Source organism: Schistocerca nitens, chromosome 9 (assembly GCF_023898315.1).
Source record: "Schistocerca nitens isolate TAMUIC-IGC-003100 chromosome 9, iqSchNite1.1, whole genome shotgun sequence".
NCBI lineage: Eukaryota > Metazoa > Arthropoda > Insecta > Orthoptera > Acrididae > Schistocerca > Schistocerca nitens.
The window spans coordinates 350,835,897-350,860,290 of NC_064622.1; the positions used below are offsets into that span (position 1 = coordinate 350,835,897).

At 37.4% G+C, this 24,394-nt stretch overlaps 1 protein-coding gene across 3 annotated transcripts in view; it reads right to left on the reverse strand.

The window, feature by feature from the left end:
- Positions 1 to 748: 748 nt before the first annotated feature.
- Positions 749 to 24,394, reverse strand: part of LOC126203270 (peroxisomal targeting signal 2 receptor) — a 56,493-nt gene continuing 32,847 nt past the window's right edge. For all 3 annotated transcript variants that reach the window (XM_049937525.1, XM_049937524.1, XM_049937523.1), the window contains 4 exons: positions 13,907 to 14,015; positions 12,658 to 12,851; positions 11,493 to 11,578; positions 749 to 6,857 (listed from right to left, as the gene is read on the reverse strand). In XM_049937525.1, coding sequence (XP_049793482.1) covers positions 6,674 to 6,857; positions 11,493 to 11,578; positions 12,658 to 12,851; positions 13,907 to 14,015 — 573 coding nt within the window. In that variant the 3' untranslated portion in view covers positions 749 to 6,673. The remainder of the gene's footprint in view (positions 6,858 to 11,492; positions 11,579 to 12,657; positions 12,852 to 13,906; positions 14,016 to 24,394) is intronic.

Genomic DNA, 24,394 nt, shown 5'->3' on the forward strand with positions numbered 1-24,394 from the left:
TGTGCCTAGCAATTATCATACTTGCCTGGCCAATGCTCCCAGAGCGACAATTAAGTCAAAGAAGAAATGAAATTCTTCCTCAATGGGTAGGTGCCAGAGTTCTACAAATGGGGATACAGGAATTGGAGCACCATCTACAAAAATAAACAGAAAAAAATGGAAATTATGTAGAAATATAGAGCTAAGTTTCTTCTTTGTAACTACGTAAATTTCTATGAGAATAAACAGATGTCCATTTGTAAAAATAGAGGGAACTTTACTTCTGGGTCAACCCACATACAAATTAATTTGCGATGTGAATGCATAATGACTCATTCCACACCATTAAGATCTATCGTTCTAAATGATCCATAGGACATGTTACTAATTAACTAGACCTGGAATTATTCAGCTTAAATCATTTGTTGTAAGGACATCTCTTTGCAACCAATATAATTAAAGGATAACCACAAGCCTAAGAGCTTGTAGGAAGTTGAAAAGATGACTGAAATACTAACTAGAAGTCACAAAGGTAATCAAACTGACACTTTTAGTACAAAATAATGGAAGTTGGTGGAGCAGCAGCCATTTGAAACAAAAGTAATACATAGTTCAAAGATACCCTGACTGGCAAAAACTTACCCTGATTGATTGTAATTGTACATATGTAGGTCACATGTTAAGCTATATGTGCAGAAAAAAAAAAGTGTGGGGAAAGGAGACAACACAATAGATGAGAAATTGTGTAGAGAATGAAAATAAATTTCATTATTAATTGTACTATTTTATTTCAATCAACAATTTCAGTCTATACAAATTTTCTACACAAATAATTCGGATTCATTAGTTGCATAACCCCATAAACTTCTGTAGTTACAAAAACAATAAAAACACAATAACAGTCTTATGGAATTAGTGTGTGTGGACCTTTAAATCAACATTAAAAATTAACAATATCATTTAACAATAAATAAAACTTCTGTTACCAAGTCTTAAGTTTTGTGGATTTCTGTAATGGAAATAGACTTCAAAATTCTTTTCACTTATTCCACAAATTTTCTGTAGTCTCTGTCCTTGTCATCCTGACACTCTTAATTTGCTACAATGAAAATCTTATGAAGTCAGTTCAGTTTATATATGAACTTATATGGTTTATGAACCATTACTTATAAACCATGAACATGTTCAAAGAACCTAAGACACTACAGTAATGAAGCAACTTCAGTTTTAAAAATACTTAGTTCAGGAGACAATAAGTCAGTTTGATGTTATTAATTTTGTATGCACTTCAAATGATTATAATGCACTACAACTGTGTAATTATCTAGTTATCTTTGTAATTCATAAAAGCTACATTTTTTAACAGATCTGTGCTGTAAGTACTCCAGATGTTAAAACTGAAAAACTAGGAAACACGCAATATATTCTAAACATAAATATTATTAATAATTCTGTAACACAAGAATAAATAAAATAGTGTATGTACATGACACAGTTGTTTTGCAAGTTTTATATGACATCCTGCCTTGTGCTGCTAAAAATATTCCAAGAATGATATCAAAAGGTAAACAAATTTAAATTAGTAAGAAACTGAAGATTGTAATTACTGACAATGTGTGGAAGAACCCTTCCATTGTTTTGTTGCTACATGCTGCTGAGTATTCTGCTCAGATTGCCATTTATGAAGCTTTCCTTTGTCACTTTCAAAGGGATTATCCACCTTTCTCATGTAATGACGTCAAAGCAGTGATCTGTACCTCCCCAAAGGTACAGAATAAGGAACAATTTTATGTTTCACATAATATAAACTTAAATTTCTCTGCCAAGTAATTTCTTGACGGAAAGCCATTATCACTTGTTCTATCACATATCCTTTAAACACTGCATAACAAATGATCATGTCTTATAACAAGGTGGATGCAACAACAATATAACTTGACTGCAAAAAATGAAATCATATTATTGACAAATATTTTCAGATATCCTGTACTGGACAAATGAATAGGATGAAAAGTTAGCATCATAACGGACTTTCAATTGTGTTTTCAGATAAAAACCCTACTGTATTTCAAAATACAAAGCTGGCAGAGCTATGAAGTTTTACCGCCAGTATCTCTGCTACCCCCATGGGACTTAATTGTACGGTACTCAAATTCTGTGAGGCACTACTACTTCCTCACAAATTCTTTGGACCTGTTGCGAGTGAAAGGTATTGATTAAAGTCCCTCAAATGGTCTGCTGCATGGAGGAGGCAAGAGAAATTATCTCTCTCTCTCTCTCTCTCTCTCTCTCTCTCTCTCTCTCTCTCTCTCTCTCTCTCTGTGTGTGTGTGTGTGTGTGTGTGTGTGTGTGTGTTGTGGCAGACCGGCCTCCTCCCATACAATGCCGGGAGTATCGCTATGTTTATTGTGCCTACCATGTGCAACACCGTTCTCTGCTCAATTTCAGTTTCTAGAACTACAGTTCGGGTTTTCAGCTTAACATGCTTCGTAAAGAAAGACAAAGTGAAAGACCTGTTACTTTTGCAAGATAATTATCTCTAAAGTACTTGAATGTATATATGTGTGAATTCTCAGTTCATACCTTCATTCTGCCACTGAATGTTTGGCATATGTACTGGTGAAATACCTCTGCATTTGGATCATCAACTGAAGGGTTGAAATGGCATAAATTCAGTAACAAAAGAAAGATTTACATCTAAATTTATGTTGACAATTACTTTTGTGTTAAATTAAGTCCAGAATGCAAAATAGCAGCTGTCTTAGTTCTGTTTCTTACTAGGGGAAAAACCAAACAGCAATGATGGAAAACAGATTTTAACTCTGAAGTGGGTTGGATGTTGAAGAAACAATAAAAATAAAATGCTCAGAGACAGTTGGTTATCCTTTAACTTTAACCTAAGAGTTACAGTCACAGTAAACCCACAGATAAAAATATTAGTGATGTAACTATATTTTGTTACATGTGATGAAGACAGGCTTGTTTCATATTTTGTTATTTATTCAAAGCACCTATCAATTCAAGACTGGCTTCTGTAGGCAACAAATGCTTAAATATTGTGTGTGACAAACTTCAGAACACAATGCAAAGGCAGGCAACACCCCCGAAAGTAATGTTGCTACGGCTGCTACTGCATCAAAGTGTTTGTTCACCGGATGACAAACTCCAAAACGTGTAAACACTTTTCATCCATGACTTCAGACTTCTTTCTATTCTGCATTAGGGAGCTTAGAGTTACAGATGAAATGAAGAAGAGAAATTTGTTAACATCGAGTATAGATTTAAGTGTCAGGAAGTAGTTTCTGAAAGTATTTGTATGGAGTGTAGCCATGTATGGAAGTGAAACATGGACGATAACCAGTTTGGACAAGAAGAGAATAGAAGCTTTCGAAATGTGGTGCTACAGAAGAATGCTGAAGATAAGGTGGGTAAATCACGTAACTAATGAGGAGCTATTGAATAGGATTGGGGAGAAGAGAAGTTTGTGGCACAACTTGACTAGAATAAGGGATTGGTTGGTAGGACATGTTTTGAGGCATCAAGGGATCACAAATTTAGCATTGGAGGGCAGCGTGGAGGGTAAAAATCGTAGAGGGAGACCAAGAGATGAATACACTAAGCAGATTCAGAAGGATGTAGGTTGCAGTAGGTACTGGGAGATGAAGAAGCTTGCACAGGATAGAGTAGCATGGAGAGCTGCATCAAACCAGTCTCAGGACTGAAGACCACAACAACAACAACAACAACAACAACAATGTTAAATGAGGGAATGAAGGAAAATAAAATGTACATTATATGTCCCATACTGGATAAAAACCATTTCTGAAATTGTATATTGCTTTGTTCAACCACGCTATACACAGCAATTCTGAGACAAAACTGGCAGTTCAATATATGAATTCATTAAAAACAGATGAATAGTAGCTTGGTCTCAAACCTAATAGTAATTATTCTTGATGAGTCAAATCTAGTGGATGTATTTAAATATTAAACTGAAATAATGTTACTGTGTATATCCAGCTCAGAAAAATGATAATGGATTTTTTTCAACATAAATAAGTAGTGGATTGTCTGTAACCATAATATTGAAATACTATGAAGAAAACGTCTAACCTCATAGGTACATATGATGTGGATGTGTATGACACAAATATCAGTATCACATTTATAACACAGATGTGGGAAATATGCATCCTGTAATGTGGATAGCAAGGTACCATATTGCCCATTAGAAGGTAAACATACATTTGTTGAAATCTTGCTGTTATACTGGAATGTACCATATTTAAAAAATGTCATTGTTTATGTAAATTGTAGATAGATTTAGACTTGCTTGTTTGCAACTGTTAAGCAAGTTGGTTAATTATGTCTCTGTTTCTTAACTCTAACCAGCATTATGTGGTAAGGAATGTGTGCAGATTACTTCGAGATTGTGGAGGACAGGAGAGCTTATTTAGTTCAACAGCTTATGTTCGGGTGAGGGATGGTAGAGATCATATTACAGAATGTATTGCACTCCTTAAAGAAAAAAAGAACTACAAAAAAACAACCTCAAGCTGTTGCTTCCATAGCAGGAGGCGGCCAACAACTGTAAAGTGACATACTATTGAAACTATTTAAAACCTTAGTTTCAAAATGCAAGCATGTGCAATCAAAAGCAATGGAAAATAATTATTTTCCTTTCTATTCCCCCCGCCCAAAAAAAGCAATCGTCTCACAATCTTAAGACTCAATGCTTTCATCGCAAAGCTAAGATTCTGATTCTTTTGCATGCAAGGCTTTTCTGTTATTAATCATACTGAAGTTCTCCACATTTATGTAATAATTATTTTAAAAATAGTATGGCCAAATATTTAACTAAAATTATGCAGCTGTAAAATATGAAGACAGCCTTGTTTCATAATGCTCTACTAGATACTGTTATAAAGGAGTTGCCCTTGTCTTTGTGTTAAATGTTGATTGAACCAGCCTCTCCAGTTATGGAAAGGCTGTACAGCTTCGTTAACACAGATAACCAAGATAAGTTTTTGCTTACACTCAGCTTCAACAGTGGTGAAAGTCCTGTCAAGTGCCATAAAAATCCTAAAACCAAATATGAGATAACATCTATTAAGTAAGAAGTGGTCTATTAAACATACTCAAGATCCAGAGATGCAAAACAATTCCAGCATTAATTTAGTGAAATGTTACATCACACTATTACTCATGTGTCTTTAAGGTGGGGCTAACATTTATATTGCACTGGTAAATGGCAGATAGATTTATAAATTAAGTTACAGAAATATTGTAGGTAAAAGTAAAATTTAATGTTTCTTGTGCAATTAAATATTGGAAAACTTCAGAAGTTATGTTGATATACATACATCTTCAATCACATGACACTGACATCTTCCCATTTGCATATTATAACACTTAAAGGAGAAAAGTGTCTCACTGAATAAGTACAAAAATTGATGCCACCATGCTGTTCACTTTGAATAAATACACGGCACAAAACTGTACAATGTACTTATTAATTAGGAGATTTGATAAACATGGAAACCTGAATCCATTAGTAGTAATCAATACAGTAGTTGACTTTTTACTTTCTTTTCTTTTTATTAAAAAAACCGCTCCCTTCTTCAGTATGAAGTAAAAAATCTATAGTCATGAATAGATATGACCACATGCACAAAGAGTAATAAAAAGAACTGAATAAGAATAAAGTGATCACTAGTATTATTTTATTGTTTTAAACAATTAAGTCATGGTTATGCACAATTACAACGACTAAAATAGAGATATGAATCCCAAAAAATGTAACTTGTGTGACATATCACTGGTACTTAGAGAGAATGACCAGCAACGAGTAAATACAAATATGTATCTGACTTTGAAGGTTTGTAAACTTAAACAAAATGAGTAAGGAAAAATATTAAACATTAGACTGATGGTTATTTTATTATTACACAGTTTGAAATAGTCTAAAATCTTGTGTGCACTGTGCTCAGACTACAATAAATGTTCAAATTTTAAGATGAAAATGAACAGTGATGTACACAGTTGCAAAGAAAACAATTTAGTTTTTGCATTATAATTAAGGCAGCTCATAGAAATCTCCTTGTCTCCACAAACTATTTCTGCTGGTGAATTTATTTAAAAAGGCTACAGGTACTATAACTTTTATCTGGAAGAATACACATGTCAAGTCATTCACCAAAGATCTTGGGATGAAAACCTTACATAACTTGTCTTAAAAGTTTCTGACTGCTTTATTCAAAGCCACTGCAGTGAATCTAGCTTATGAGTGTTAAGTTTCCAAAACATATGCTCAAAAGCTGTATCACTACTTCATTAGCAAGCAAAACAATACCATAATAAGTAAAGTAGCTTGAATGTTTTTAAGACAGTGGTGTATTAGCACATAGTTGTTGGTCATTACCAGCTACTATTACAGCTCATGTGTAATTCTGCAGACTCAAACAAAATAGATCTACCCATACTCTAATGTGTGGATCACATTCATGGCTCAGAACTTCATTATTGTAGGTGAGTGGTCACCTTCTTTGGCATCAAATTCCATCATCCCTACTTCATAATTTCATTAATTATTACATTATTTCCACTTAAATATGAGGCAGGGATCTATGTACCAGATGATGCACTGACAAACAAATTCTAGGAGGAGGAAAACCACGAAGAAAACTGGAATGATTCACTTTATAGGAATGGATGGCACGGTACTGAGAGAACGAGGGTTGAAAACATGAACAAGCGAGTCCCATCCACAGTCCGCAATCTGTCCTACCACATGGCTATTGAAGTCCAAACCATACACGAACTCTGAGTGATGCTTTACTGTCTCTACTGCTTCTGATGATACTTTGAAGTCCCAAATCCTGAGGAAAAGAGATCATTGAGATAATTTGTACACAATAAACAAAGTAGTACACCATTAATAAAAAACAGCATGAAGACAGTGTGATATATTAACTCAGTCTGACAGTATTCTTGTTAAATACAAAATCTGATAGTGTTTTAGTTTTCATCAACAGCTTCTGAACTTGTTTACAGACAGTAAAATAACAGTCATAAGAGAACAATGACAGAGGAAAAAAAGAAAGATTAATCATAGTAGTGACTGAATAGGAAATGATGTAAGTTCAGGAATAGGGTACAAAATTATATGGTATTTAAATATTCTGGATTTCACATTTTGACACAGCAATCTGAAAAAGTATGAAATAGAAAAAAAAATTATTTCATTCTGGAGGTCCAAATGATGTGCCCTTCCTTTTTAACCTACCTCAAACCATTGAAAAGCTAGGATAGTGTGTATCGACAGCATTAGCCCCTTAACTTAAAACGCCGAGTTATCTCGTTTTTATTATTTTGACAGGAACTTAAAATCCCGAGTATTCACAGGCAACTTAAAGACAGACCCTCGGAAATATAAAACCCCACTTATATCTGCTTCAGAGCTGGTAGTTATATGTTCGGATGCTAGAGAGCATATGGTAGTACATTTGTAGCCTGGCTGTCGTGTTTTGTTTGAAAAGGTTACCAGTAGATATCGCCTTTACACAACGAAAAACTAACTCTCAGACTCTTCCTTTAGGAATGCTTTCGAAAAACGATATGTATAGTGATGTTATTTCATTAGAAACTGAAAGTGACAACAGTTTGTCAGCTGAGTGACTAACGCTTGCCAGTGATACACGATAAATGCATCTGCTGTGCTCTAGGCAGCTCCTTCAAAATTTATGTTCACAGGAAACCATTGTGTACACATGGTTAGATTTCACGACTATACAGAAACTAAAAAAAATGACAAAGTTTCTAGACATTTTAGTCAAAGTCCAGTGCACAAGTATACTCAGGATTTTGGTAATGGTGATCTTCAAAGTTTTATAACTCATATTCAAACAATGGAAGATCCAGGACGGAATGTAACAATATCATGAGGGGGAAAGTTGCTACTCACCATATAGCAGAGATGCTGAGTCGCAGATAGGCACAACAAAAATGACATGTAACTGTCGGTGCTGAAACGGATATAAGTGGGGATTTTATTATTTTTTAAAATTTTTTTTTATAGGTCTGTTCTCAAGTTTCCCAAGTTTACTAGGGATTTTAAGTTTCTGTCAAAATAAAATCAAGATAACTCAGGGTTTTATGTTAAGGGATTAAGGCAGGACTGGAACAGTGTGACTCTTAAGATAGTTCCCTCCAATGAGTGTTTCCTTCTCGAACACTACTCGGGCAGTGTCGTCACAGTGCAGCAGCAGCCCTCAGTTCGTTTGCTTATCAGCAATTCAGTGGGGCAGCATCTTTTTGACTTCGAAGAGGCATCACTGTTTTGTTAGTCCACTTCCTCTAGGCATTTTGTTCAGATTCACTCTCCTTAACATCACACGATCATTCAAGTTGTCATTGTGTTCATTGCTATGGCCATCATTCTAGTTTCATTCTGGTTATTTCTATGGATTTTTATTTTTATTTATTTTTTTTTTTTTGAAAAGCGTGTTTGTCATGAGGAATGGGAGATAAAGGACTTTCTGTACATAATTCCGATGAAAAACCTGAAAGTTTAATATGTATTTCTTTTTGCTCTGTGAAGTGACACACAGGCATTACTCCTATGATGAACAATGTCCTCTTGTCAATAACTTAAAGGAAGAAGTACATGAGTTGACTGAACAATCGAATCTCTAAGAAGAGAGTTTCATTGCGTCCTATGTCACACACTTAAAATTACCTAAAGCTCAGAAATTCATCAGCAATGGCTTACTCTTAAAATAATTTGCAACAGAAATGCCAAAAGCATTTGATTCCGATGATGCCGCCGCCGTACATTTTAAAACAGCAGCTATGCCGCATAACACTGAATTCACAGTATGATACACAACATAAAAAAGAAACAACAGTTTAACTGCAAAGGGTTGGTACAATTTTTTGTGTGTAGGGACAAGAGTACTGATTGAACTGATCCTAAAGTTTGCGTATCCCCACTGGCAGAGAGTTACAGCTAGAGAGCGAGAATCTCACTTCTACATGCTGCACTGTTGCCGTACTTTGCGACAGCCAAATTATTCATTCAACTGTCAATTTTTTTATTGTTTCATTTTTTTCCTTGCAGCAGTATAACTGTGAACGTGTATCTGTAAATGTTTAAGTGTGATTAAAAAAAAAAAAAAAAAGTCAAGTGACAGCAATAAATGTGAAGTGCTTCACAAGCAGGTGAGGTGGGTTATTTACCACATTTATAACTTTTTCAAACGTGAATTTGAAAGCAGGTCTCCTACCGTTGACATTTGAAAACACAAGAACGGACTGCAGAACCAGGTGGTGTCGGGAAGAGAACTGTAAAAGGAATTGTAAATGAAAGTGTCAGAGCTGTAGCAACCATAGAAACAGTTGGTTTCGTGTCGCCTGGAAAGCACTGAAATCGCAAGGAACCTGTATAACACAAATGGATGGTTTTAACAATGCTATTTTAAAATGCTTGATGTGAATGCCCGACATCACATAAACCTGTAATAGTTATGCAGCTTCGTCAATGTAAATGCGGTTCCAGATACATTAAGAAGAGAGTTTTAGATCAAAGAAGTGACATAAATGCAGCATGAACTATATCCCATATAAAGATTCATGATACAAGAGAAGGAGGTAGTTCATCATTGTATTACCTTGATGAGTCAGTCAGAATCTTTTGAAAAAGATCTGCTGAAAATGTGTAATGGTAGTGGCAGATTTAAAGTTCTCTTCTTCTGGTTTTGTTTCTGAGATTAAACTTTTATTTACGTGTAAGAAAAACAGCAGTGATTACCATTTGGAAATGAACGCTGTCATTTTCATGATGTGATTCACAATTCTTGTCATACCTTGCTTTGAAGTTGGTCATTGTCAATTATAATTCAAATGTTATAGAGAAAACATCAATTACAAACACTGGAAAAGCGGATATTTTTCCCCAGCTTAAAAACAAAAATATTAAGCACCGTATAAACCAGACTCATGCCGATCTCCTGCAGCCTGTCAATTTATACAAGTCACGTGACAGAATGTACAAACTTGACCTCCTTGCATGTGAATGGGGTCACACAGTTTAACATTTACCCCCGTGTCACTGTCAGTGTAGCCCCTTTGAATTGATTTGGGCAAAGGGTTTTAAGGCTATGTGGGAGAAAGAAAAGAAACATTCAAGATAACATACAGCGAATCGCTTGTGCACGAGACAATAGACAACATTCCACCTGCAGCTGGCGCACTGTCTGTGCGGCATGCTGAAATGCTTCAGAAAGAAGAATTTGACAGGGAAGTGATGATGGACATGTGCCTTGAACCTCCCATTGTAAATTTACAATCATATTGTTCAGAAATTTACTCAAACAGAAGTGACGATGGTGTTACGATATAGATTTTGGAACAAAGTAATAACATTTCTTAGTTTTACAGACTCATGGTTTGAAAAATGTGTTCGTCAACATATCAGTTGCATACATAATAATGGAGAAATTCCTAGCCTTTTTGATTAGGACTTTGTATCCTTTTAATTAAGAAGACCATAACGTTCAAAATATTGCCCAAGGAGCAGTTCAGCTTCTCCCAGCATGTTGTATGCAAGAATGCAGCTGGATAAATTCGTCAGAAGTCCTATTTCCACATGTAAACATATGTCATTTTCAAGGCACAAACTGGATAAGGTCCTAAAATGACAGTAACTGTTACTTGTCGAGATATCGGTGGTTTTCGATGTTATCGGTCAGCATTCCTTGGAGTTGGTTAATTGTTTGCTTATTCAAAGGATTATAAATGTGGTCTCTCACTGTAACATTGGATGTGTTAGTTTACAATCATAATGCCCATTAACAGCGAAAAGTATGACATTTTTACTTATTATGCAGTTCAAATTACAATAAATGGTAATTACTGCAAGCAGTTTCAATGACCTTATCATTAGCCAATTGCCATTTTGAGAAAAATTATACTTCATATCTTCACAAAGCTGTGTCAGCTGTTCTTGCCTTCCAACGTCATGCAGAGTAAATCTGTGGAGCAGTGGACGCAACGTCGTCAAGACATGACGTAATATTTCTCTCATGATGATTGATCGAAATTGGTTTTAATATTTATTATTCCCCCTCATATATTTGAATGTGTAATGTACCGTAGGCAAATGAGCTGACTATTGTCCGTAGCAACACAGTTCGGCAATGTAGACTTTGTTGGCCCATGCTCTGCTGACATGCATGCGCAGTTGTCTTTGAAATTTTTAGAGAATATTATCCTTGAGTCTACCACTGATAGCCTTTTATACATATTTTCATTACATTTGGCTTCTAAACAAGGCAAATGGTATTTCATGTTCTAAAGTAAGTATAAGTTGGTCTTACTGTTGCTGCTCAGCTATCATTTCTTAATTTTTTGCCCCATGATTTACCATTGATCCGTAACTCTTGTTACGGGAGATAGAAAATTCTCATTCATTGAAAAGTTCAACACACAGAGTAATGAATACATTTAGGACATACCTTGTAGTGAAATCATACGCAACAGATGCTAATACTGAGAGATGGTGTGGAGAGAACTTCACCCTTCTAACTGCAAATTCGCACCCCTAGAAAGAGAAATAATTATTACAGAAAACCAAAGCAATATTCAATATAATAAGTTATTTTATTTCATTTCATGTATGAAACTGCCAAAATAATATAACTGCCAAATGAAAAGTGCTTGCCTATCCTGTTGCTGAAAATATGAATGCCTTCAACTTAATACACTTTTCTCTATCGATTACAGCGATAAAGGACCCAATGTACCATTTTGAAAATATAAATTATACACTTTTTTCATATTCATAAACCAATAATATCTTACAGATGCTGCTTTATCTATCTATCTATCTATCTATCTATCAGATGTCTTCCTCCAACATCAAAGGTCATTTGTTGCATTCTAAGTTCCACAATTTATTTTGCCAATTGCCCTCCTGTAGACTACTTCTTGCCGTAACTTTTATTCCCTCTACTCATTTTTTCCTTGGCCCATCTAATTTACTTTTCATCACAGGTATTTATTTTCCAAGTTGTTTGTGCCAGCTACCTCTCCTCCAGTAACCTCCTCATGTGACTAATTTTATCTTGATGACAGCTACTATGCAACAATAATTCTGATTATTGAACTCAACGATGTTATACAGTTAGCTCTTATAGCAATTTTTATTCAATGTATCACTGATGACAAATCTAGGAGAGCACTCAAAACAGAGGAGAGAAATGATGATCAGTTGGGAGTATGAGTTAGCTAAATATGTTTTTTCATTAAAGGGTGCAATACATTCTATATTACGATTTCTACCACTCCTCATACAAAAATTAGCTACTGAACTAAGGAATTTTTCCTGTCTTGCACAATCTCAGAGTAATCGGGACTCATTCATTACCACATAATTTAATTTATGAGCCAAGAGATTGACGCATTATTTGACAACATGCTGAACATTTGCAAACAGGGACCTCTAAATCTGCCCACAACTTGCTAAAACAATGGTACTTTTGAAATACGGTACCTTCCAGTATAAGAGCAAGTTTTCACACCATTAGTGACAGTGCCCATTTCGGCAAAACATAGCAGACCTAAAGAGTTATGCTGTCTGTCTCCCATATTCTTGTTTTGAATTTTTTAACTGCTACTTACCTTCTGTTCAAAGATTGGCATTGAGAAACTACGGAGATCCCACCCCCGGATGAGGCCATCTGAACCACCTGTGGCTAGAATATTTTGGTCGTACTTGCACCAATCACAACTAAGCACCTCAGCATCATGTGCTCGTAATGTCATTGTAGCACGTTGTGGCATATGCGAGTTCCATATTCGCAGCGTTCCATCACCTACAGGATAGTATGATGATCAATTAATTCACAAAATAATGAGAGATTACAACATTAAAAGAGTGTGTGTGTGTGTGTGTGTGTGTGTGTGTGTGTGTGTGTGTGGGCACGTGCACATGTACATGCATCAAGAATAATTTAAAATGTGTAAATGTTGTTATACTATGAATTTATTTTATTAATCACTTGAGAACAACTCTGGTATGTTATAACCATTAATATGAACCATTATTATCTGTACATATAGAATGCTATATGTACATTACATGTATACTTCAATATTTTGTATTTTACAATATAGATGACCAGAAATGTCTGAAACTAGTCTCCGTTAACTCAAAGGTGAATGTGACCAAGACAGAAAATTAAAGAAATAGTAATACCTACAATATTTACTTTGAGACTGCATGATTTTTCACTATTTTATATTTTACTATACATAACTATATGTGCACATTAGGTTGTAAAATTTGAAGTCATCACTTTAGCTATGTTACAGATTTTCTAAATCCTGTAAGGATGTTATTCTCTGATGATATAGCATAGAAATGACTGTCCCTGGCCTTCAACTAAAGCAGGTTTGTTTTTTTCTGGTATAAGATGATCTAGTTATCTATAGATATGGCTAAAACAATGATGTAACACATGAGTTTACCCACAAAAATATTTGAAAGAAAAGCAGGGAGAAAGCTAAGAGGATCTTGAACTTATGTGAATGGAGGTTTCTTTTTCTTGATACAAAAGAGGAGGGGGAAGAGTCTGCCATGCTTAATTGATTTATTTCCTAAAGATAATAAAAAGGTTCAGCTAACCACGGTTCACTTTGAAAATTATCATTATACAAGAAAATGGAAATATGTATCTCTAAACTAGCAAAAAAGAATGTGTGTTAATGAAACGTACTTGAATAATGTGTTACATCATTGTTTTGCCAATGACATTGTACTGGCTTTATGTTTACATATATTAAACACAATTAGACAATTAATAAATCAGAAATATTAATGAAGTAACAAATAAAGAGAATACAAACTTTAGGCATTGTAGAAACACACCTGAGACAGAGGCGAAGCATGAAGGAACATGTGGAGACCACATAGCATTGTAAACTAGTTGGGAGTGTCCCAAGAATGTTGCCAGAGAATTTGAACGGTTTGGATCCCACTGCAAGAGAATTATAGAGATATATAACTTCTTAACATTCAGAATAGTTTTTAATTTTTAACTGCAAAATATTTAATATTAGCAACGGATTAGGTTTTGGATCTCTACCATACATGAACTGGAACAGTGACTGAGGAATGGGTGATATGCACTGAAAATGTCCCTCTTCTTGCAAATTTGAGTAATCACAATTGCAATTATTTAAAGTGTTAACTCATCATCATTTCCGGAATCATCACTGGAGTTTTGTTTTTAGTATACACCACCATTCCCCCAGTGACTCTCCATTTTCATGTTTTGGAGATATTTACTATAAAAAGTAACCAACATCATAAGTTGTGATATACCCCGACGATAAGGAAAGTATGTAAGTGGAATGGAAACAAATGAGGAATCATTCTAACAATGATGAAGTCTAGTGACATGGGTTAACTTTGACAAAGGGCAGGCTTGGGAATGAGCATTTCTGAATAGTGAAGCTGGTCGTCTGACTAAGTACTTCTGCCATGAGTACCTACAGAAAGTGGTTGAAGGACTGTGAAAGCACAAGTAGGTAACAAGGTGTTGGACTTCCAGGTCTTATCACAGGATGCTGAGATTAGAGGCTTGCCTGCTCTGTAAAGTAGAGTAGGAGTGATCTATGGCAGATCTGATGACCAGAGTACAGTGTTAGTACAGCCACAAGTGCTTAGGAACGCATTATTATGTGGCTCTGAGCAGACAAACCCTGTGCATTCCTGTGCTGACCCAATGACATCGCCATTTACAACAGCAATGGGCACAAGATAATTGAAATTGGGCCATGAATCAACAGAAATGTATTACCTGTCTGAATGGATCAAGTTTCTTACTACACCAATTCAATGGCCATGTCCAGATATGCTGCAACCAGGCAAATGGCTGCCTGAAATATAACTGGGCCACTGACATATGGCAGTTGGGGCAGTGTTGTGCTATGGAGGACACTCACTTTGCCTTCCATGGGACATGAGCAGTAATCAAAAGCATTATGACATCTGTGGACTATGGAAAATTATTGCAGACCACCTGCAGCCCTTCATGTTTCAGGTCTTCTCAAGTGGTGATGACATATTCCAGCAGAATAACTGCCTTGTCGCAAGGCCAGAATCGTGCTAGAGTGATTGGAGCAGCACAATAGAGAGCTCACACTGAAGTCTTGATCACCAAATCCGCCTGATCTAAATACAATGTAACACATTGAATATACTACTAGATGTCAGCTTTTTACCCACATACTACCAGTCCATAATTTGTAGGCATTGCATGACCTGTGTCTAAACAGCTGGTGCCACATACCTCCAGAAATCTACCAAGGACTTACTGAATCCATGAAATGCAGAATCTATTGCTCTCCGGTGGTGGACCAACATACTACTGAGCAGGTGGTCAATGTTTTGGCTCACTAGTGTATTTGACTGCTTCTTTATGCCAACACTTGCAAGGCATTTTAAAAAATTCACATTAAAATTTAAATTATTTGGGGAATTGGGTTTTATTCTAGACAGAAAGGTGACAGAAAATACATAGGTGGACGGCAAAATAAGATTTATTATATTACTACACAAATTGTCTCAGGGATTAACAATTATTAAGGTTGTTGACAAATTATTTTGTAGTTCCCTTTATGGATATCAGATTACACTGTTTGGAAGTGACAAGACCATTAACTCTGAATTAATATGGCGTTTTTCTATCTCGTGTTTGTAGCCAACTGACCTGTATGTCTGACACTCTTACAGAGGACCCTAGTTCAATTCCCAGTAATTCCATGGATTTTTCCTTGGTAGGAGGACTGGAATAGAGTGGAGTCAGCCTCATGATACCAACTGAAGAAACACCTTCCCTCCATATTGCATCCACACAATGCACATGGCAGAGGATCACACAGTGGCCAGTCAACATCATGTAATCTTCAACATCTGATTGCAGAATTTTTCTTTTTTTTTCTTCTTCTCTCTTTTTCTTTCCTTTTTCAACCTCATAGCTGCCATGTTCCCAATGTCTCCACTTCAAGTAACAATAAAGTGAATATATTCATAACGGGTTAAAATTGTTTGCTGGATCTGACCTCAAAACCATTAAGAGGTAATTTTGTTGGAAGTGACCTACAAATTACATTAACCATGGATGCATCACATATTGACTAAAAGTTTCATCTTTTCACTTGTTACCTCCAGATGTTACAAGCTTCAACGAGATTCTCTTGCTATACCGCTGGACAACACATTTGAGAGAGCCTCTGTAAATCTTGGAACATGAGGAGGGAGAGAAGAGACATGCTCGAACTTTGAGTCATCCACAGACAGTAGTACACTTTCCACCAATCATAGTGTTTGGTTTGCAAAAAAACAAATTGTACATCCAGTGTGTAGATGTTATGTTAACTATAAAGAGGTTACTATATGGTTCTTATACAACAGATCATTAGTTTGTGATAGTCTGCAATTCTGCATCAAAATTATAGTTCCCATCATTCTGCTACTAATTCTCTGACATTATCTTTTGTTCTTGTCTCATCAATTGCTAGCATTTGTTAAATAATTCATATCTTTTTTTCCAAGCTGAAACTAAACAACAGAATTCTCTTTTAAGTCAACATTTACTTGTTTTGCTACATACATAAGCCTTGGACTGAATGCTTGGTACATAGAGAACAGCTTCTCCTATTTATACTGACATTCCTTCATAATCTTATCTGTCTAGCACATCACTTTCTGATAATGGCTACTGAGTTGAATCTCATTGGAACTGTTTTGTCTAGAGTAAGAATTTAAGATGTGTTAACATTTCTTACAAATTCAGTATGGTACATGAGCACAATGTTACTGAAATTCTCAATAAAAATAAACTGTTGCACATAGGCCAACTACAACAACCACTACATAATCAACAATTGCAGCAAAGTTTTCCCCTCTATCATTTTATGTCATTTCTCTCTTACCCTCTTTGTCTCCACTAAAATATTGGGTTGGTGCATAAGTTTAAGGTTTTTACATAATTTTAATAAACAACATATATACATATACTCTGACCACAATCTATTGGTTATGACCTGTAGATTAAAACTGAAGAAACTGCAAAAAGGTGGGAATTTAAGGAGATGGGACCTGGATAAACTGAAAGAACCAGAGGTTGTACAGAGTTTCAGGGAGAGCATTAGGGAACAATTGACAAGAATGGGGGAAAGAAACACAGTAGAAGAAGAATGGGTAGCTTTGAGAGATGCAGTAGTGAAGGCAGCAGAGGATCAAATAGGTAAAAAGACGAGGGCTAGTAGAAATCTTTGGGTAACAGAAGAAATATTGAATTTAATTGATGAAAGGAGAAAATATAAAAATGCAGTAAATGAAGCAGGCAAAAAGGAATACAAACGTCCCAGAAATGAGATCTACAGGAACTGCAAAATGGCTTATCAGGGATGGCTAGAGGACAGATGTAAGGATGTAGAGGCTTATCTCACTAGGGGTAAGATAGATACTGCCTACAGGAAAATTAAAGAAACCTTTGGAGAAAAGAGAGCCACTTGCATGAACATCAAGAGCTCAGATGGAAACCCAGTTCTAAGCAAAGAGGGGAAAGCAGAAAGGGGGAAGGAGTATATAGAGGGTCTATTCAAGGGCGATGTACTTGAGTACAATATTATGGAAATGGAAGAGGATGTAGATGAAGATGAAATGGGAGATACGATACTGCGTGAAGAGTTTGACAGAGCACTGAAAGACCTGAGTCGAAACAAGGCCCCCGGAGTAGACAACATTCCATTGGAACTACTGACGGCCTTGGGAGAGCCAGTCCTGACAAAACTCTACCATCTGGTGAGCAAGATGTATGAAACAGGCGAAATACCCTCGGACTTCAAGAAGAATATAATAATTCCAATCCCAAAGAAAGCAGGTGTTGACAGATGTGAAAATTACCGAACAATCAGTTTAATAAGCCACAGCTGCAAAATACTAACATGAATTCTTTACAGACGAATGGAAAAACTAGTAGAAGACGACCTCGGGGAAGATCAGTTTGGATTCCGTAGAAACACTGGAACACGTGAGGCAATACTGACCTTACGACTTATCTTAGAAGAAAGATTAAGGAAAGGCAAACCTATGTTTCTAGCATTTGTAGACTTAGAGAAAGCTTTTGAAAGTGTTGACTGGAATACTCTCTTTCAAATTCTAAAGGTGGCAGGGGTAAAATACAGGGAGCGAAAGGCTATTTACAATTTGTACAGAAACCAGATGGCAGTTATAAGAGTCGAGGGACATGAAAGGGAAGCAGTGGTTGGGAAGGGAGTAAGACAGGGTTGTAGCCTCTCCCCGATGTTATTCAATCTGTATATTGAGCAAGCAGTAAAGGAAACAAAAGAAAAATTCGGAGTAGGTATTAAAATCCATGGAGAAGAAATAAAAACTTTGAGGTTCGCCGATGACATCGTAATTCTGTCAGAGACAGCAAAGGACTTGGAAGAGCAGTTGAATGGAATGGACAGTGTCTTGAAAGGAGGATATAAGATGAACATCAACAAAAGCAAAACGAGGATAATGGAATGTAGTCGAATTAAGTCGAGTGATGTCGAGGGAATTAGATTAGGAAATGAGACACTTAAAGTAGTAAAGGAGTTTTGCTATTTGGGGAGCAAAATAACTGATGATGGTCGAAGTAGAGAGGATATAAAATGTAGACTGGCAATGGCAAGGAAAGCGTTTCTGAAGAAGAGAAATTTGTTAACATCGAGTATAGATTTAAGTGTCAAGAAGTCATTTCTGAAAGTATTTGTATGGAGTGTATCCATGTATGGAAGTGAAACATGGATGATAAATAGTTTGGACAAGAAGAGAATAGAAGCTTTCAAAATGTGTTGCTACATAAGAATGCTGAAGATTAGACGGGTAGATCACATAACTAATGAGAAAGTATTGAATAGGATTGGGGATAAGAGAAGTTTGTGGTACAACTTGATCAGAAGAAGGGATCGGTTGGTAGGACATGTTCTGAGGCATCAAGGGATCACCAATTTAGTATTAAAGGGCAGCATTGAGGGTAAAAATCGTAGAGGGAGACCAAGAGATGAATACACTAAGCAGATTCAGAAGGATGTAGGTTGCAGTAGGTACTGGGAGATGAAGAAGCTTGCACAGGATAGAGTAGCATGGAGAGCTGCATCAAACCAGTCTGAGGACTGAAGACCACAACAACAACAACAACAACAACAACAACAACATACACATAACAGAGACTAGTTATCAATAATGTATTATCCTTCACTACTTACAGCAGTCTGCCAATGTTGGGGTACCTCTTCGATTCTGCAGCTGTAGAAATCACATGGTTTTGAGGTGAAGAATTTGTTGAGCTATGTTTGGAGCGCATGTTCATTCAGGAAGGAAGTTCCTTGAAGGTTGTTTGATAGAGAGCAGAAAAGTTAACAATCTGAGGCACAAGATCAGGTGAATAAGGGGGGCAGAGTTGTGGAATGACTTCTCAACCCAATTTCTGTATAGTGCTTTTTGTCAGTCTATCAGAATGCAGGTGGACATGATAGTGGAGATAGCATCAATTCATGTTGTCTTTCTGGCCATTGTTCTTGGACTGTGTCTCCAAAGCCATCTCAGTTGTTGACAATAAATGTCAGCTGTATGGTTACTCCTCAAGGAAAAGTTTGTAGTACACCACACCATCGCTGTTCCACCAGATGCATAACATTATCGTTTGTGGACGTGAACAGATGTTTGTACAGGAAGTTGCTGCTTTGTGTGGGCTCAACCATTCCTTTCTTTTCCTGATATTAGCATAAAGACGCCATTTCTGATCATCAGTAACAATTCAGGATAGGAATGGTCATTGTTCAGGTGCCAACTGATGACATGCAAGCAGAGATGCACATATGACCAAGCATTGATTTTTGTGAATTTCACTTGGAGCATATACCTGATTTTTTAACCTTCCCCATTGCATGTAAATGTAGCATGATGGTGGAATGATCACAGTTCATCACATCTGCAAGTTCTTGAGTACACAGATGGATGTCATTGTTGGATTAATTCATTTAAACAATCTTCTTCAAACCCCGAAGGTCTTCCCGAATGCGGAGAGTCACTAACATCACGACGATCTTTCTTAAATTGAGAAAACCATTTTACTGCTTTGTCCAGTGGCATTATCCCCATACATGGCAAAAATGTTTCTGGTTTCCTCTGCTGCTGTCACCCATCTACTGAACTCAAATAGAATAGGGTGTTGGAAATGTTCTGATTCCTCCGCTTGGCATTCAATTTTCTAGCACCCATTACTTCACTCACTGTGACAAAATGACAATATGTTAACTCAAATAGCAACAATGAACTGATAGCAACAATGAACTGCAAAGAGAAAATGAAAATCGATAAATAAGCCCATAGCAACTGGAATGGGAAAAACACCGCTATGGAGTTATGCAGCAATCTAATATATAGAAAATGCCTTTTCTTTCATTACTGTTACAGTTTATTACTTCACGTGAGACAATGGTGGCATGATGGCACTGACTTATTCATGGCAACGTAGGTGTGAAAAAATTGTGAATTCACACAGTATACTAACCAGGCCCCTAGGTGTCACATTATCAAACAAAAAAGTATAATTAAGACAATCAAAGGCGTTTCTGACAATAGCAATACTGAATGTACAACTTCTTCAGCAATTCTGTGACATTTTCTCTCTCTCCTTCACATACCCACACAAAGCATAAAATGCACACACTTGCTGACTGCTATTATAATCCATAATAAAAATTTAAGTATAGCAAAATCACTGTATCTAAAATAATCAAACAGGAGCACGTGGATACTTAATCTTTTTCTACTCCCCCCCCCCCCCGCCCCCCCCCCTACTAGGGGTCTAGTTGACCTGCTCTTCCTTTTAAACTTCCCCACCCTATCCCTCTCCTCCCTGGGAAAAGAACTTCTAGTTAGGTATATGCTGCAGTTTCCTTGAAAAAGGCTATTCTGTCAGTGGTTTCATGCAGCTGGTATCTTGCTGCATTTTCTTGGCTTGCTAGTAGTAATCTCCCACTGTACAGTCTCTGGGCGATTTTCAGGTCCTCAAAAGGCTTCAGCACCCTTCTGAATGGGTAAATCCTTGTCCACATTTAATGTTTACAAACACAAATATTAAAAATGAAACATGTCCTGATGTTCTACAAAATTATATTTATTTGGTCACAAACAGGCTTTTGCTTCTCAGGCCATCTTCAGGTGACAACTAAATGTCACAAAGAGGAATAAACATGATGTGCAACTTACACAGATACTATTTGCACAGAAGATAGAAAAAATGACGAAGTATTACATAGGAAAACATTACAATAATTACAGTAATTAAAAAAGGGTAAACAAAGTTTTCAAGAGGAGATACATATTTTTATGGACAATTTCAAACAAAATTTCTTACAGAAAGAGCCAGTGAATTGTAAAATTAAGTACTGGATCGTATTTGTTGATGATGTGCTGTACTGCCGGCCAGAGTGGCCAAGTGGTTCTAGGCACTACAGTCTGGAACCGCGTGACTGCTCCAGTTGCAGGTTCGAATCCTGCCTCGGGCATGGATGTGTGTGATGTCCTTAGGTTAGTTAGATTTATGTAGTTCTAAGTTCTAGGGGACTGATGACCTCAGCAGTTAAGTCCCATAGTGCTCAGAGCCATTTGAACCATTTGTGCTGTTCTTGTGAACAGGTACCACTAGACAGATATATTGTTACAGCATTTATCAAACAATGGAAAATCCAGGATGGAATGTAACAATACTACGAGAAGGAAAGTTGCTACTCACGATATAGCGGAGATGCTGAGTCGCAGATAGGTACAACAAAAAGATTTTCACACTTAAAACTTTTGGCCAATGGCCTTTATCAACAACAGACACAGATATGCACACACACACACACACACACACACACACACACACACACACACACACACACACTTCACCTGATCCTACTCAACCCAACAAGCCACCTTTCTAGATGTTGATCTCCACCTGAACGATGGCTACATCATTACCAGCAATACCTCCACTTCAACAGCTGCCACCCATTCCATACCAAGAAGTCCCTTCTGTACAGCCTAGCCACCTGTGGTCGTCGCATTTGCAGTGATGAGCAGTCCCTCTCGAAATATACCGAGGGTCTCACTGAAGCCTAATCCCAAAGCCCCACCGTCCGGCCACAGAGGAGCATGCCCCTCTTAACTCAGTACCACTCAGGACTGGAGCAACTGAATTACTCCGCCAGGGTTTCGATTACCTCCTGAAATGAGAAATGTCCTGCCCACTATCCTTCTCACCCCTCCCACAGTTGTATTCGGCCATCCACTGAACCTAACAATATACTTGTCCATCCTTACATAACCCCTACTTCCAATCCCTTACCTCATGGCTTATACTCCTGTAATAGACCTATATGGCAAGACATTTCCCATACATCCTCCCACCACCACCTACTGCAGTCCGGTCACTAACATCACCTATCCCACCACAGGCAGGGCTACCTGTGAAACCAGTCATGTGGTCTACAAGCCAAGCTGCAACCACTGTACTGCATTCTGTGTAGGCATGACAACCAACAAGCTGTCTGTCCACATGATTGGCCACCGACAAACTGTGGCCAGGAAACAAGTGGTCCACACTGTTGCTGAATACACTGCAAACATGATATCCTTCATTTCTCAGACTGCTTCACAGCCTGTGCCATATGGATCCTTCCCATCAACACCAGCTTTTCTGAATAGCGCACATGGGAACTTCCCCTGCAATACATCCTACATTCTTGTAACCCTCCAGGCCTCAATCTTTGTTAGTCGCTGTCCTCACCCATCCAGCCCCTTCCCTGCTCCCATTCCACCACTACACAGTCGTCATTCGACTGCCACACCCAGTCTTTTTTTATTTATTTTATGTTACTTATTTCTCTCCATTTCTTTCCTTTCCTGCTACTTCCCCTCCCCACCTCTCCCCTGCCTGCCACACTTCACTTCACTGTTCGCCATCCCCACCATACTATACACCCTCCCAGCCCCAGCCTCCTCCTTTCCCCCACCCAGTCGCCACTCCCATCATACAATAATGCTGCTGCTCGCAGAGTGGTTTCAGTTGCCTGAGACTGCAGTTGTGTGTGTGTGTGTGTGTGTGTGTGTGTTTGTGTTTGTGTGTGTATTGTTGACTAAGGCCATTGGCCGAAAGCTTTAAGTGTGAAAATCTTTTTGTTGTGCCTATCTGCAACTCAGCATCTCTACTACATGATGAGTAGCTACTTTCCTTCTCATAATACAGGGTGATTCAAAAAGAATACCACAACTTTAAAAATGTGTATTTAATGAAAGAAACATAATATAACCTTCTGTTATACATCATTACAAAGAGTATTTAAAAAGGTTTTTTTTCACTCAAAAACAAGTTCAGAGATGTTCAATATGGCCCCCTCCAGACACTCGAGCAATATCAACCCGATACTCCAACTCGTTCCACACTCTCTGTAGCATATCAGGCGTAACAGTTTGGATAGCTGCTGTTATTTCTCGTTTCAAATCATCAACTGTGGCTGGGAGAGGTGGCCGAAACACCATATCCTTAACATACCCCCATAAGAAAAAATCGCAGGGGGTAAGATCAGGGCTTCTTGGAGGCCAGTGATGAAGTGCTCTGTCACGGGCTGCCTGGCGGCCGATCCATCGCCTCGGGTAGTTGACGTTCAGGTGGTTACGGACAGATAAGTGCCAATGTGGTGGCGCTCCATCCTGCTGAAATATGAATTGTTGTGCTTCTTGTTCGAGCTGAGGGAACAGCCAATTCTCTAACATCTCCAGATACTGTAGTCCAGTTACTTGCTGAATGCGTGCTACATTTTCATCACTCGTTCTCGGCCGTCCAGAACTTTTCCCTTTGCACAAACACCCATTCTCTGTAAACTGTTTATACCAACGTTTAATACACCACCTATCAGGAGGTTTAACACCATACTTCGTTCGAAATGCACGCTGAACAACTGTCGTCGATTCACTTCTGCCGTACTCAATAACATAAAAAGCTTTCTGTTGAGCGGTCGCCATCTTAGCATCAACTGACGCTGACGCCTAGTCAACAGCGCCTCAAGCGAACAAATGTACAACTAAATGAAACTTTATAGCTCCCTTAATTTGCCGACAGATAGTGCTTAGCTCTGCCTTTTGTAGTTGCAGAGTTTTAAATTCCTAAAGTTGTGGTATTCTTTTTGAATCACCCTGTATTGTTACTACAGCATTTGAGCTCACAAAATAAGAAAATTCAGTTTAGTTTGTCATATTTGTATCATCTGTACAAATAACATCAGTAACATCTATATAAGTCCCACA